Genomic DNA, 12,113 nt, shown 5'->3' with positions numbered 1-12,113 from the left:
TCAAACACTCATTTTCTGCCTCTCTCTCCTCATTCTGGCATTTCAGCTGTTTGAGAGTCCTGTTCTTTTCACTCAGCTCTTCTTTCATTTTGTCCATTTCTTCCTGGATGAAGTTGAGCTGATGCTTGAGGTCACGCCTCTCTTTGTAAACCATCTTCACCTCATTCTGAAGACTGTGGACTCGTGTGGTCAGGTTTGAAATCTGAATGTTGTTCTCCTCCCTCACAGATTCAAGGCTGGCCACTGTGACAGACAGGTTCTGTAACGCCTGAGATGCACTTACCTCTTGTCCAAGACTCGCTTGTCCCGACAAATTCAGTTCTTCCAGTTTGCTTTTCTTCTGATTCAGCTCGTCCTCAATGCGTCTCATCTTCACCTGTTCGCTTTCCCTCAGAGACTGAATGTGGGTCAGCTCATTTTTGAGCTCATTGTTTTCGTCCTGAAGCATCCTCCCCTCACGCAGGAGACTGTGGACAGTTGCCGTCAGATCTTCCATCTGACTCTGGCTTGTGTCCTGTGCTTTTTGGAGGTTGGCCACCACAGCAGTGAGCTTTTGTATCTCCTGGATAACACTTTTATTCACGTGCTCCAGGGTCGAAACTTGCTCCCTCAAGTTTTGGTTTTCCGCCTCTGTGTTGTCACGCAGAGACTGAAGGTGCTCAAGTGCAGCTCTATTCTCTGCCAGTTCCTCCTGCTCTGTTGGCGTTAGAGATGGAGGAGCAGAATCACTTTCGACAGGATCAATCGTTGGAAAAATACAGCTCGTGCTTAGATGCACCAGATCTCTGAATGCTCCAAATATAAAATCCATTGGAGTCCCAGCGTTCTGTTCAGGGTTAATTTGAGGATCTTGAGCCATACTTAAACTCTTGGAACTGTCAATTGTTGAAAGATCAAAACTCACCAATATATAAAGAGTCTGGATTCTTTTATTTGATGTGACACAATGACACAGTCATGCCAAGTGACATCACTGACATGACAGGAGACTGAAGGCGTCCAGTCAGATGACTGAAACCTGTAGATGACAGTGTAGATGACAGTGTAGATGACAGTGTATAGGTTGGGGAGGTCGTCTCTGAGAATCCAGTTTGAACCCACGCCCTCCCTTGTTTTTTGAAAAACCCGAACAGCGACTGTAAGTCTCCCTCAAACCCTAAAGACTCCTTGATGTCACTTTGCTTGCTTTAATGACAGCAATGGAGAAGCCCTGCAGGCACAACAACAGAAACGGTTACTGTTTAAACGAATATAAAGTCAATATCCCTAACTCTACATGAACATAGTAGGACAAGTCTACAAACATGAGTGAAGTAACCACATACTGAATGATTGAACTCAGACAAGCGGGTATGAAATGTGAACAGACATTCCCCAAAATGGCCGACACCCACTTGGACTTCACGTTAAAACAGAGCTGATAGATACTACACTGCCCACTAGTGGACAGGAGGAAAACCCTGCATGGATAAACTCATGTCGGTCCGTACTGGTCTGTGAAATGTTAAGTAAAATAGTTTGACACACAGCAGAGATGCGAGCCTTCGCCTCCTCGTGTCCGCCGGGGCGAATGAGAAGTTGTCCTGAATCCAGCGATGTCGGTACGAAAGTGGTGAGAGCTGCTCGTTGGTTTCCGTTGTAGGTGAAATGTGTCAGCCAACTTTTTTGTTCAGCATAGTGTCAAGAGTCATGTATTCAATTTTGAAGGTGACACCATAAACGCCCTGGGGGGAGATAGCGTTTGTTTGGGGTCCAAATAGGAACAAAATTGTCCTTTCGTGTCCATATTGTGGACTTCCTATTGGATTTAGTGTCTCCATATCATTTGTAAGTCTTGATGAGACGAATAATTGAGTTTTGGTTCCATGTTACTGCAACATTCCTAGGAGCCGGGACGGGCTGTAGAGTGCTTTTTTAGAGCTGTAGGTGGTGCTGTGGAGCACATTTTGGCACTTGGGGGGTTCATTTTTACATTTTATAAATTTGGTGAGTTTTTGAGTGTGTTTTGGAGGTTCAAATCAAAGTTTAAAGTGGCGGCGGAAAAAAGAAACAAATGGAACAATGGGAAGTTCTTTCAGGCTCAGGCCCTAAAAACGGCTCTCGCTGTCTCTTTAATACAGTCCTCAATTTTTTTGACAATTGTGAGTCTACAGTTGTTACACCTGGGCTGTTGTTTCTCCAGTCATTAATGGATATACAAATAAAAGGCATTTAAAAAGTAATAACAAACACATCCTTTCTTCGCTTCCATGTTTTTGAATGCTCTGAGCTACGCACCAATTCAACACAAAACTGAATTTAAATTTAAAAAATGAAATCATTACAAATGCAGCCTGTTTTAACTTCCATATACAACCATTAATTGAAATGCAATTTTTTTTTTCTGTAAGTCACCTCGGACTGCCGGGACGAAGGCTTCTTTGCTCTGCTACACAACGCTTCAAATGAAAGACAGACACACAGTTGTTCTGATAAATAGTGACCTGGAGTCAAGGAGAATATTGGTATCAAAGTACAATAAGCTTCTTTCTTTCTGGAAAGTGATGGCCTCTTTGTTAAGACAAGTATGAATGTTGTTTTCTACAGTAGATGCCACTCACGCGTGCTCACCAAACACGAAGCTGCTGGCTTGTCCAGTGAGTACCGAGTATGCTAGCTAACTTTACCCCCCCCCCCCCTTTGGAGAATCGCCCCGATAGTCACCACCAGCTAACTTGAAACACGACAGAATGCAAAAAAATCTGCAGGATTCTACTCAGCAGCAATGAATGCTAACATGTTGTGAGCCGCTTCCAGCTTCCCGCGACTGGAAGCAGTTACATTTACATATTGAAAGCCACATATCTGATCAATTACCAGCCAAAGTATTACTCCAGTGTCATGCATTATTTTGCAAAATAAAAGCCTCATCCAAAAAAAGGAAAAGGTTTTCCCTCTGCATGTCATAGCCACGTGTTTCTGGCTGCTCTACCAGACGTATAGGGCATGCGGGTCCGTGTATCAACAACGATACCAACAAGAGTCTGGTTTGCCACAAAGTAATTTTGATGTTTATCCTTATGTTAAAGCAAGGACTCTCTGTGTGCGTGTATGCCTGGCATAGCGTGAGCACTGTTCATCAGATCCACTTCCTGCTGATAACATGAGGATGTCCATTGTCCACTGTGGACTTTTTGTTGCTATTTGGACACGTATCATGTTCAATATTACGTTTTTTTTTTTTGTTTTAGTTTTTTTCTTCCTTGATTTACTCTGGGGCTGAAGGTGGCGGTAACGTGCCAATAAGGTAAACGCTCGGAGGAAGTTTTTTTTGTCGTTTTATGGAAGTGTTCACTTGAGAAAAGAACGAATCAAACAAATTAACAAGATAATTGTCTCGTTCATTCTGAAAAACAGCCTCTGAATTTATGAGACAATCAAAAAAAAATCTGCTATGTTTTTCCAAAGTAATGATATAATTAAGTCGATAATACGGAATGGGCTTCTTCAAAATGCATCTCTCTTTTATTAGTGTGCATAAATTGCACAGGTGAATTTAGCAGGTGATTAAATGTAAGCACCAAATTAGGATCTGAAGAAGAAAGAAGATATTTGCTACCGCAGGTTTTGCTTTACCTTCCATGTCGAGTCAAGCAGCTTCAGACACTGGTATCGGTGCTCCTGGTGGACTGGGACGGCGTCGGTTTGATTCCCTGCAGTGTCGTACTGACTGGATTTTTACATGAAAGTCCACAATTTCCTCTCCAGTAATTGGAACAACCGATACTGACTTTCAAAATACTGTGTAGTTTGTATACGATTTGGACAGCACTGCTGTGTACACAGTATTAAAGAAAAGTTGATGAATAGTTTTTTCGAATTAACTGTCATTAGTTCACTTTCTAGACGATCCCTGTGCTGCATAAAGACGCTAATGTAGTTCACACGGAATGGAGGACGTCTGGAGTTAATAAAAATGGGGTTGCAGCTCATAGTTGCGTTTCATGTTCAAACATGACAAATATGATATTGTTGAAAAATAAACTTTTCATTTTGTAACATGAACTATCACTTTATCATGTTTCATGTGACATGCTGCTGTAGTAAATCATGGTCGACATCCTTCAACATTCTGGGACACTCAAGGCAGATGCGTAGGGAAAACCTCCTTACAGTGACATGCAGTAGCCTAGCTGTAATCGTAGGTTAGTATTTTGATAATGCTGTACGCTGATGTTAGCATGATGTTAGCATGGACCTCCAAGCGTCTCTGTGAATATGTCACGCTACCATCTGCCAGTGCTGATATTTAAAGAGCACTGCGCAGGTTGGAGACCCCCAGTCTGTCAATGCGTAGGAACGAATGGCCATATTTAAGCCATCTATGGCGCCAGACGGTTAGTGGATAACGCTACGTGTGCACTGTGCATTTGGGGCGTGTTCAGAAAAACATTTTCTTGTTCCAAAACAAGAATGCACCATGGTTAGACATCATTAACATAATCACCAGTTCCATCGCTGACATTCAGAAGAGAAGTTATGTGATCTGTGAGCCTCATTTGATGGTTTGGATGGTGATCGTTCTTTGTTTTTGCAGGAATCGGAGCAGGTCGGCCTGGGAGTGCGTTAGGGGCTTGTGACTTACCGACCATTGTTGAATCACAGAGGTGTGAGTGTTGAGGAGGGCCGGCTGTTGAGTTAACAGTCAGGTTACATCTTAGATAACAAGACACCGTGAGACGTTGTTAAAAACATCTGAGGACAAACCAAGAAGACGGCTGGTGCTTAACCTTCCCTCTTGATTCCAGGTGTGGGTATCTAAGGCATCATTCATCGATAATAACCACAATAATGATCCGTCATAACCTCTGACCCTCGTGTTAGGAATGAGGATCATTAATCATTCATGACATTTATACCATTACCTCCTTAATGGTCTGAGTCTTGCTTTTATTGCTTAACAAGAAAGAGCGGAATATTTTTAGCCTTCGATAAACAGAGCTGAACACGCAGGAGAGAGTGTCAGTTGATCACATGACACTGTCAGCTCTGCACCTACAGAACTTTCCCCTAATAACTAATTGAAACTGTGTTGCGGTGGTTCGATGAGTCCATCCCATCCATCCATTTTATTCCGCTTATTCCTCATATTAAGGGTCGCGGGGGGGGGGGGGGGGCTGGAGCCTATCCCAGCGTCAACGGGCGAGAGGCGGGGTTATCTCTGGACAGGTCGCCAGTCCATCTCAGGGCCAACACATTGAGACAGACACTCACAGTCACACCTACGGTCAATTTAGAGTATCAATCAGCCTCATCCCCTCTTGATGTCTTTGGACTGTGGGAGGAAGCTGGAGTACCAGAGAGAACCCACACAGGAACAGGGAGAACATGGAGACTCCACACAGAAAGATCCTGTGATGGAGCCGGGGCTTGAACCTGGAACCTTCTCCTGTGAGGCCACAGTGCTGACCACTGCACCACCGTGCTGCCCGGTTCGACGAGTCATGTACAATTAATTCATGATGTTGCCTAATGAGTTTACGAAAACAGGAAACAAACACGACCACTGCAAACAATTCAGTTTCATTACAAAAGATTTATTTTTGTACAAGTGGACATAAAATCACGAGTGACATTTACCGAGGGTTCCTCTTCATCAGACATCCGGATATGCTGGGTATAGAAACATTTACAGTACAGAAAGAGTAGGGTGCATAGCAGTAGTGGTGACATCTGGTTACCATAGTTTTACAGTACAGTAAAATGTCAACCTCCTCCAAATATTAACACATCGAGGCCAACAGGAAAATGTATTTTATCATTGAAAAACATTTTAAAAATCCCTTTCATAACTGCATAGACCAAAAGCAATTAAGTAGGTAAGCTCGTGTCGTCAAGCTCTGCTGGGTCGACTGTAAACCGACACGTACAAATACAGGAACTTTACACTGTTCAGGACGTTGTTTCAAGTTTTAACTGGTTGACAGGGAAAACAATCAGAAGCCAGGCACAGTTAGCACAGCAGTAGCGTTTGCTTCTCTCAAAGGGAAATCTATCCCCGCGGGTTCTTTTTGACAGAAGTTTATTGCATTCTCCAAATGATTCTGAATTAATTAGATATGTTTTCATTTTTTTTTTAAAAAGGCATTTTTTTCCCTAAATTTACAACATTTCATTTTCATAAAAAAAATAAAACAAAGCATAAACAACCTAGAAGCAAAGGAACCCGACCAAGCAGATTTTTTTTTTTTTAATAAGGGTGTGTGTTATGAATTCATGAAAACATAAATCAGAAAAACAGCATATTTTTTCCCTCGAATTCCAAAATTCCGCTCTTTTTCTGAATTGACAACAAATATACTTAAATAGAACAGAAGTTCTCACTGGATACTGACTGAGCTTTTTTTTTTTTTTTTTTTCAGGAGAGCAGACTTTTCCCATTAAAAACAATCTCAATTCAGATAAACTTAAAAACAAAAAACGAGATAACTAGGTCTTTAAATCAGAGAGAGTTTTTTTTGCCTCAGGTGACTGCAGTATGCTTCTGTACTCGTCTTGTGTTTTTTTTCAAAGTAGAATCATGCATTGGTACCTTCGGGAATATGAGTATACCTCAGAGTAAAGTGATGCGGTGTCTTACATGTTAAAAACATTTGAAAGGAGAGTAATAAAGCTAAGAGAGTTGGGAGAGTTTCTGAGTGTCCTGGAAATAATTGTGACATTATTGGAACAAACATATTCTGCTTTTGGTATAAAAGGCTGAATCAAATGTAAATTCAAGATCTGCACTGTTCGATCTTCATGAGACGCAAACAAATTTGCATTTCGAAATTCCTTCTTATGACAACTGCCAAAGTCCCACCGACAAAGCTACTCTACAGTATTAGGACACAGAAAGTGCATCGTTGAATGGAGAAAAAAAAAAAATGTGCTAGGCATAACTTTTTCTAAGCAACAGTGTTATGAAACAAAATCATCTATTCTTTCTCTTCACAGTAACGTTCCATACAAAGACGTACATCCAAAAGGCGAAAGCAATCCTGAGAAAATAATCTCTACAAATCAACAATGACCTGTATTACATCAGTGCATTGTTCATGACACAATCTTCAGTGTTGAAAACATCCTTACAATGGAGGACAATAAGAAAAACACAAATACGTCACAACATGGTGTCAAACATGGTGAAACAGTGTGGCCCTGCCGACAATGTTATTCTCGTCATGGAAAGCATTTAAAAAAAAAACAACACACACATAAACACACACACACACACACACACACACACACACACACACACACACGTATAACATCAAACTGTAGCCTAACATGCTAATATGCTTTTGGTATATGTGGGTTTTTTGGGGGATGCTCAGTTGTCTGCACACTCAAATGTGTGTCTCCAAATCCGTCATATCACATCAAGTAGCTCACAGCCCATGACAGAGTATTCCCGTCTACTGGAAGTAAGGAGTATTTTGTAGTATATCTGAAATAGTTTGTCTTTGAAAGCAGGAGAGAATAAAAAGCTTGGAAGAAAAAAAAAAAAAAACAGATTGAAGCGAGGCTCCGGCTATCATGCAAGAAAACAGCCATGCAGAACTTCTTACTTCCTAGTCGCTGTGCAACCAGATGTTGCAACCACATTACCTTCACACAGATTTCTCTAAGCACTCACATCACCTCTGATGACCTTCGCTCTTCTTTTCCTTCAGCATCACATATGACTGACGCTCTTTATCTGTGTGTTTTGGGGCCCCGAGCCTGTGTTTGGGTTCAGCGCAGCAGCGTACACGTGGTGCTCCAAGGCATCGTGTGATCATGTGGGAAATCTCTCAGTTTCGTCTAGAAGGTGCAAGAGAATTCAAACACGGTGTGATGTTACTTCACTCGGATGAACTGACTTTAGAAACCCTTCACTGACCTGATGGTGAGGGAGAATTGTCCACTCCTGTTGTGACAAACTGTAGATCAGATCCCAGAGCAGCTATGGAGCTCCTGGGACGAATGCAGCGGTCACCTGAGAAACTCCTGCGGAGCAACGCCTGCGGGGACAAGCCAGAGACATGATGACTCTGCACGGTCGATTAAAACACGCTGGAGCCGCCACATGCATCCTCTGCACGTTTCCTCAACAACAACAACAACAACAACAACAACAACAAACAAGTTTCAGTATGTTTAGTGTGTCATTTTTCTACTGAATAGTCTTCCACTTTTAGAGCAGTAAAGTTATTACGGAGATGAATTCTTGCAGTCAGAGGAATTACAGAATGTAAGAATTTAAATCAAAGTAGCAAAGTGAGACATTCCTCAGCTGGAGGATGTACATCTTGACATACAGTACTGTATAGTTGAACTCCTCTAAAGCTCCAGTCCTTCACGAAGAAAACAATTGTTACAGGATGTTACTAGCTTACCTTACGCGTCATGGGGCTGGTGGGGGCCGAGGCACTGCTGTAGAGACTGAGGCTGGAGTTGGACCTGCTGACAGTCAAACCTTTTGAAGTACTTCCTGCAGGAGACAAGTACTTCTCCTTGATCTTCAGGTTGGTACGGCCTTTTACTGTTGGTGAGGCAGCGAGGGAATAAAGAGAATACTGTAACAGCTGGAAAGTACAGTAGCAGCTCATAGCAGCCAGGAAACGTTAGCACTTCCCAAACTTGGCTCTTCTTCACAGAATAATGACTCCCAAAATTTTAAGTACAGAAAATATAGGTCTTAGACGTTAGGAGCCGTGTAGTCACCTCTGCAGGGATCATTCTTCACCAGGAACTCATCCAGAGCGGTCCACCCTCCTCCCACCCTGACCATCAGGGTGCTACGCAAAATCCGAACCATCCGCAACTGTTGGGAATCTCCAAACTGCAGAAAATTTCAATTATAGAGTCAAACCTGTATGAGATATCATTATGAGAAGAAACAGCCATCATTTATACTGCAGTGGCAAATACAGGAGCTAGTTAACTTCCCCGACGTGAATACTGACTCACCCTGTATCTGTTGGCACTGATTTGCTCCACCTGAAACCTCCTGGGACAGTTGCACTGTGATACCTGTCGACTCACCTGAGGAAGGAAGCACCCACAGTCCCTCCATGTCACAGGTATTCAACAGTAAATTCATGAACTGTGATATAGACAGGAATGACTTTTTTAGTGTTATCCTGTGACCACACATTCATTACTACAACAGCTTAGGTTTCTTTTGGATTTCATTTATCACAGGAAAACTTTTCTTTTAATCTATAATTTATTTAGGAAGAATTTGAAAATATCAGGGGGTATTTAAATAAAAAAAAGAAGCCGTTTCTTTTTTAGTGAGATAATTTAACCACAGAAAACAAGCTTAGTTATCTTGATTTGACACAATAACCAGACAGCTTCCTCACAGACCTCCTCATTGATTTGATCTGCATCCAGGGTCTTCCTGTAGGGGTCTCTGCTCGGGTGAAGCGCGCTCACAAATTCGTAGTAATCGATGAAGCCGTCGCTGTTCAAGTCAAAGATGTTCGCCACCGCGTTCATCTCCAGAGAGTTGGTGGGAAATTCTGCAGGCAATAAGTGACATAAAATGACGTATTTCAGGTGGAGCATAATCAGCTCCTCATTTCAAATGGTGCAGAGTTTCAGCATTAGGGTGTTTACTAGAAGCAAGGACAAAGTCGATGAACTCCTTCTGGCTGATGCGTCCATCCTGGTCCCTGTCGATGCTGCGGAACACGTCCAAGATTCGAGACTTTAAATGACTGATCCACTGAATGTAGCGCTTTCGCCAAACGTTGAAGTCAAAGTTGGAGAATTCCTCCATCTGTCCAGGATTACAAAATATCAAAACATCTGTGTGAGTCATCGGAGCTCGAGGGTGCCATAGCTTGTTTCAGAATAACATTTGAAAGGCGCAGTGACCTCTTTAAGGGTTTGCTGGTGTTGTTCCAGTCGTTTCTGTCTTGCCAGAGCCAGAAGCCAAAGTTTCTGCCAGTGACTGACCAGCTGACTGAGCTGAGGGGTCTGGGGGTCGAGGTGCTCCAGGGGAAGCACCACAACAGGTTGCAGCTTCAGAGTGCTCCTCCTCTCTGGAAGAAGAATTAGCAACATGGTGGTGTAAGATCATTGATGATGTCGTGTTTTTGAGCATGTTTTAATAGATGTAGTTACGGTTTACTTGTGAGAGGTCGTTTGCTGGGAGAAACTTGCTGTTTAGAAATACTTTTGTGTTTGCATGACTTGGTAGCTTGTTCAACCTCTGGGAACTTTTTATTCAGCTCCTCCATGAATACCTGCAGATGTGATTGACCACTGTTAGCATGTCATTGATCACTGGCGTGGTAACCAGTCTGACTGTTCTGTCCAGGAATCGTACCGTGTGCTGCACAATGAGCTCTTGGTTCTGCTCGGTGGTGTCAGGCAGTGGTTCTTGGTCTCTGAGGTTGAGAGCTTCCTCGGCTGAAGAGATCCAGTCCAACAGCCTCTGGACTTCCTCTCTCTCTGCCTCCAGTGCTGCCAAGCTGGTCTGGATCTTAAGGCCCTGCTGCTGGGCCCATGTCAGAACCTGACTCAGAAAAGGCAGAGGTGTATTGTTTTTTTTCATGTACCAAACCATTGTTAGAATTTCATCTCACGAATAAATGTTCAGTCCCTATGGACAATAATACTTGTTAGTACTTCTGCATTCACAAAAGGACTCACTTCCTCATAGCGGGTCTTGGTGACACTCATCCAGGATTTGAGGGTGATTATGGAATCGGGGTGACAGGACGCCAAGATCTCTTCTCCCAGGGACTGGATGTTGTCCAGCTCCACTGCCTGAGCCTGCAAGGCCACCATCGACTCCTGTGGAGAGGCAAGGAAATGATTTAGTCCATTCTTGAATCATTAATGCTGGGAATCTCAACATGTTATTTATCCTTTATGGGCTTCACTTATGGTTAGACAACAATGTGGCCTCCGGGTCAACAGGTTGAATAGGTTCATATGTGTGTGTTCACTCTCTTTAACTAGCCTTGAGCTACATACTGAATCCTACTTAGCACAAGGATGTGGCTCTGTAGCCCTGACCTGACCTCTGACCCTCCTCTGGGCGTTCCCTACGAGGAATGAGAAAACATCAAGTCATACTCACCTCGTGTTGTTTACGGAAAGCAGTTAGACCTTCCTCCTCCTCTGGTACGACTCCATACTTCAGTATCCTCTCAGCCTCAGTGAGGCGCTCCATGAAAGAGTGGACAAGGTCATCAAACTTCTCAGCCTGATGACACCAAAGGAGCAGACAGGAGTCAGAGTCAGCTGCTGTTATTGGCAACAAGACAGCAGACTGTTATCCAGTCCTGATTATGACCTGGATTTTTCATGTTTGGTCATCTTTTCACGCAACGACACTTGTTTACCATGATAGGCTGATTAGCCAGACTAACATCCTGTTTTTAAAAAAGGAGACTTAAAGTTGAGGCTGCACGGTGGTGCAGTGGTCAGCACTGTCGCCTCACAGCAAGAAAGTTCTGGGTTCAAGCCCCAACTCCAGCACAGGATCTTTCTGTGTTGAGTCTCCATGTTCTCCCTGTTCCTGTGTGGGTTCTCTCTGGTACTCCAGCTTCCTCCCACAGTCCAAAGACATCAAGAGGGGACGAGGCTGATTGATACTCTAAATTGACCGTAGGTGTGACTGTGAGTGTGGATGGTTGTCTGTCTCTATGTGTTGGCTCTGTGATGGACTGGTGACCTTTCCAGGGTGAACCCTGCCTCTCTCCTGAAGGCTGCTGGGATAGGCTCCAGCCCCCCCGCCACTCTTAACAGGATAAGATGTAGAAAATGGATGGACTTAAAATTGAAAGACTGCCAGCACCATTTGAAGACACTTTTAATCCAAAAATATCAGAATCTAAATTCATAAAGTGCATGTTCTTTTTTTCTCATTTTCTCAGGACCACAATGCTCTACCTGCTGGAGTGCAGCCTCCAGTCTGTCCTGTTTACTGACTGACAGCTTGCACACGGCTTCCCAGCGACTCTCCAGTTCATCCATCTGCTCCTGCAGCCAGTGAGCATCAGCTGTGCTGCTCCGGGTCAGATCCCTCACAGAGCGCTTCAGGGTCCTAATGCACCCGGCTCTCTTCCCCAACTCCTTTTGGAATGCCT

General features: G+C 43.4%; 1 protein-coding gene across 5 annotated transcripts in view; it reads right to left on the bottom strand.

The window, feature by feature from the left end:
• Positions 1 to 6,373: 6,373 nt before the first annotated feature.
• Positions 6,374 to 12,113, bottom strand: part of macf1b (microtubule actin crosslinking factor 1b) — a 39,830-nt gene continuing 34,090 nt past the window's right edge. For 4 of the 5 annotated variants that reach the window (XM_086218950.1, XM_086218951.1, XM_086218948.1 and 1 more), the window contains 13 exons: positions 11,917 to 12,111; positions 11,102 to 11,227; positions 10,669 to 10,812; positions 10,343 to 10,531; positions 10,145 to 10,259; positions 9,889 to 10,055; positions 9,628 to 9,790; positions 9,376 to 9,530; positions 8,974 to 9,048; positions 8,728 to 8,845; positions 8,400 to 8,545; positions 7,904 to 8,024; positions 6,374 to 7,824 (listed from right to left, as the gene is read on the bottom strand). In XM_086218950.1, the coding sequence (XP_086075076.1) occupies positions 7,799 to 7,824; positions 7,904 to 8,024; positions 8,400 to 8,545; positions 8,728 to 8,845; positions 8,974 to 9,048; positions 9,376 to 9,530; positions 9,628 to 9,790; positions 9,889 to 10,055; positions 10,145 to 10,259; positions 10,343 to 10,531; positions 10,669 to 10,812; positions 11,102 to 11,227; positions 11,917 to 12,111 (1,740 nt within the window). In that variant the 3' untranslated portion in view covers positions 6,374 to 7,798. Of the gene's footprint in view, positions 7,825 to 7,903; positions 8,025 to 8,399; positions 8,546 to 8,727; positions 8,876 to 8,973; positions 9,049 to 9,375; positions 9,531 to 9,627; positions 9,791 to 9,888; positions 10,056 to 10,144; positions 10,260 to 10,342; positions 10,532 to 10,668; positions 10,813 to 11,101; positions 11,228 to 11,916; positions 12,112 to 12,113 lie in introns of those variants that run through there. The other variant, XM_086218952.1, reaches the window with a different exon arrangement.

This window comes from Aulostomus chinensis, chromosome 11 (assembly GCF_037954235.1).
Source record: "Aulostomus chinensis isolate RoL2024-O1b breed Wild chromosome 11, RoL_Achi_v1.0, whole genome shotgun sequence".
Taxonomy (NCBI): Eukaryota; Metazoa; Chordata; class Actinopteri; order Syngnathiformes; family Aulostomidae; genus Aulostomus; species Aulostomus chinensis.
Note: the sequence above shows the minus strand (reverse complement) of the source record. Positions and strands in the feature narration are given on the sequence as shown.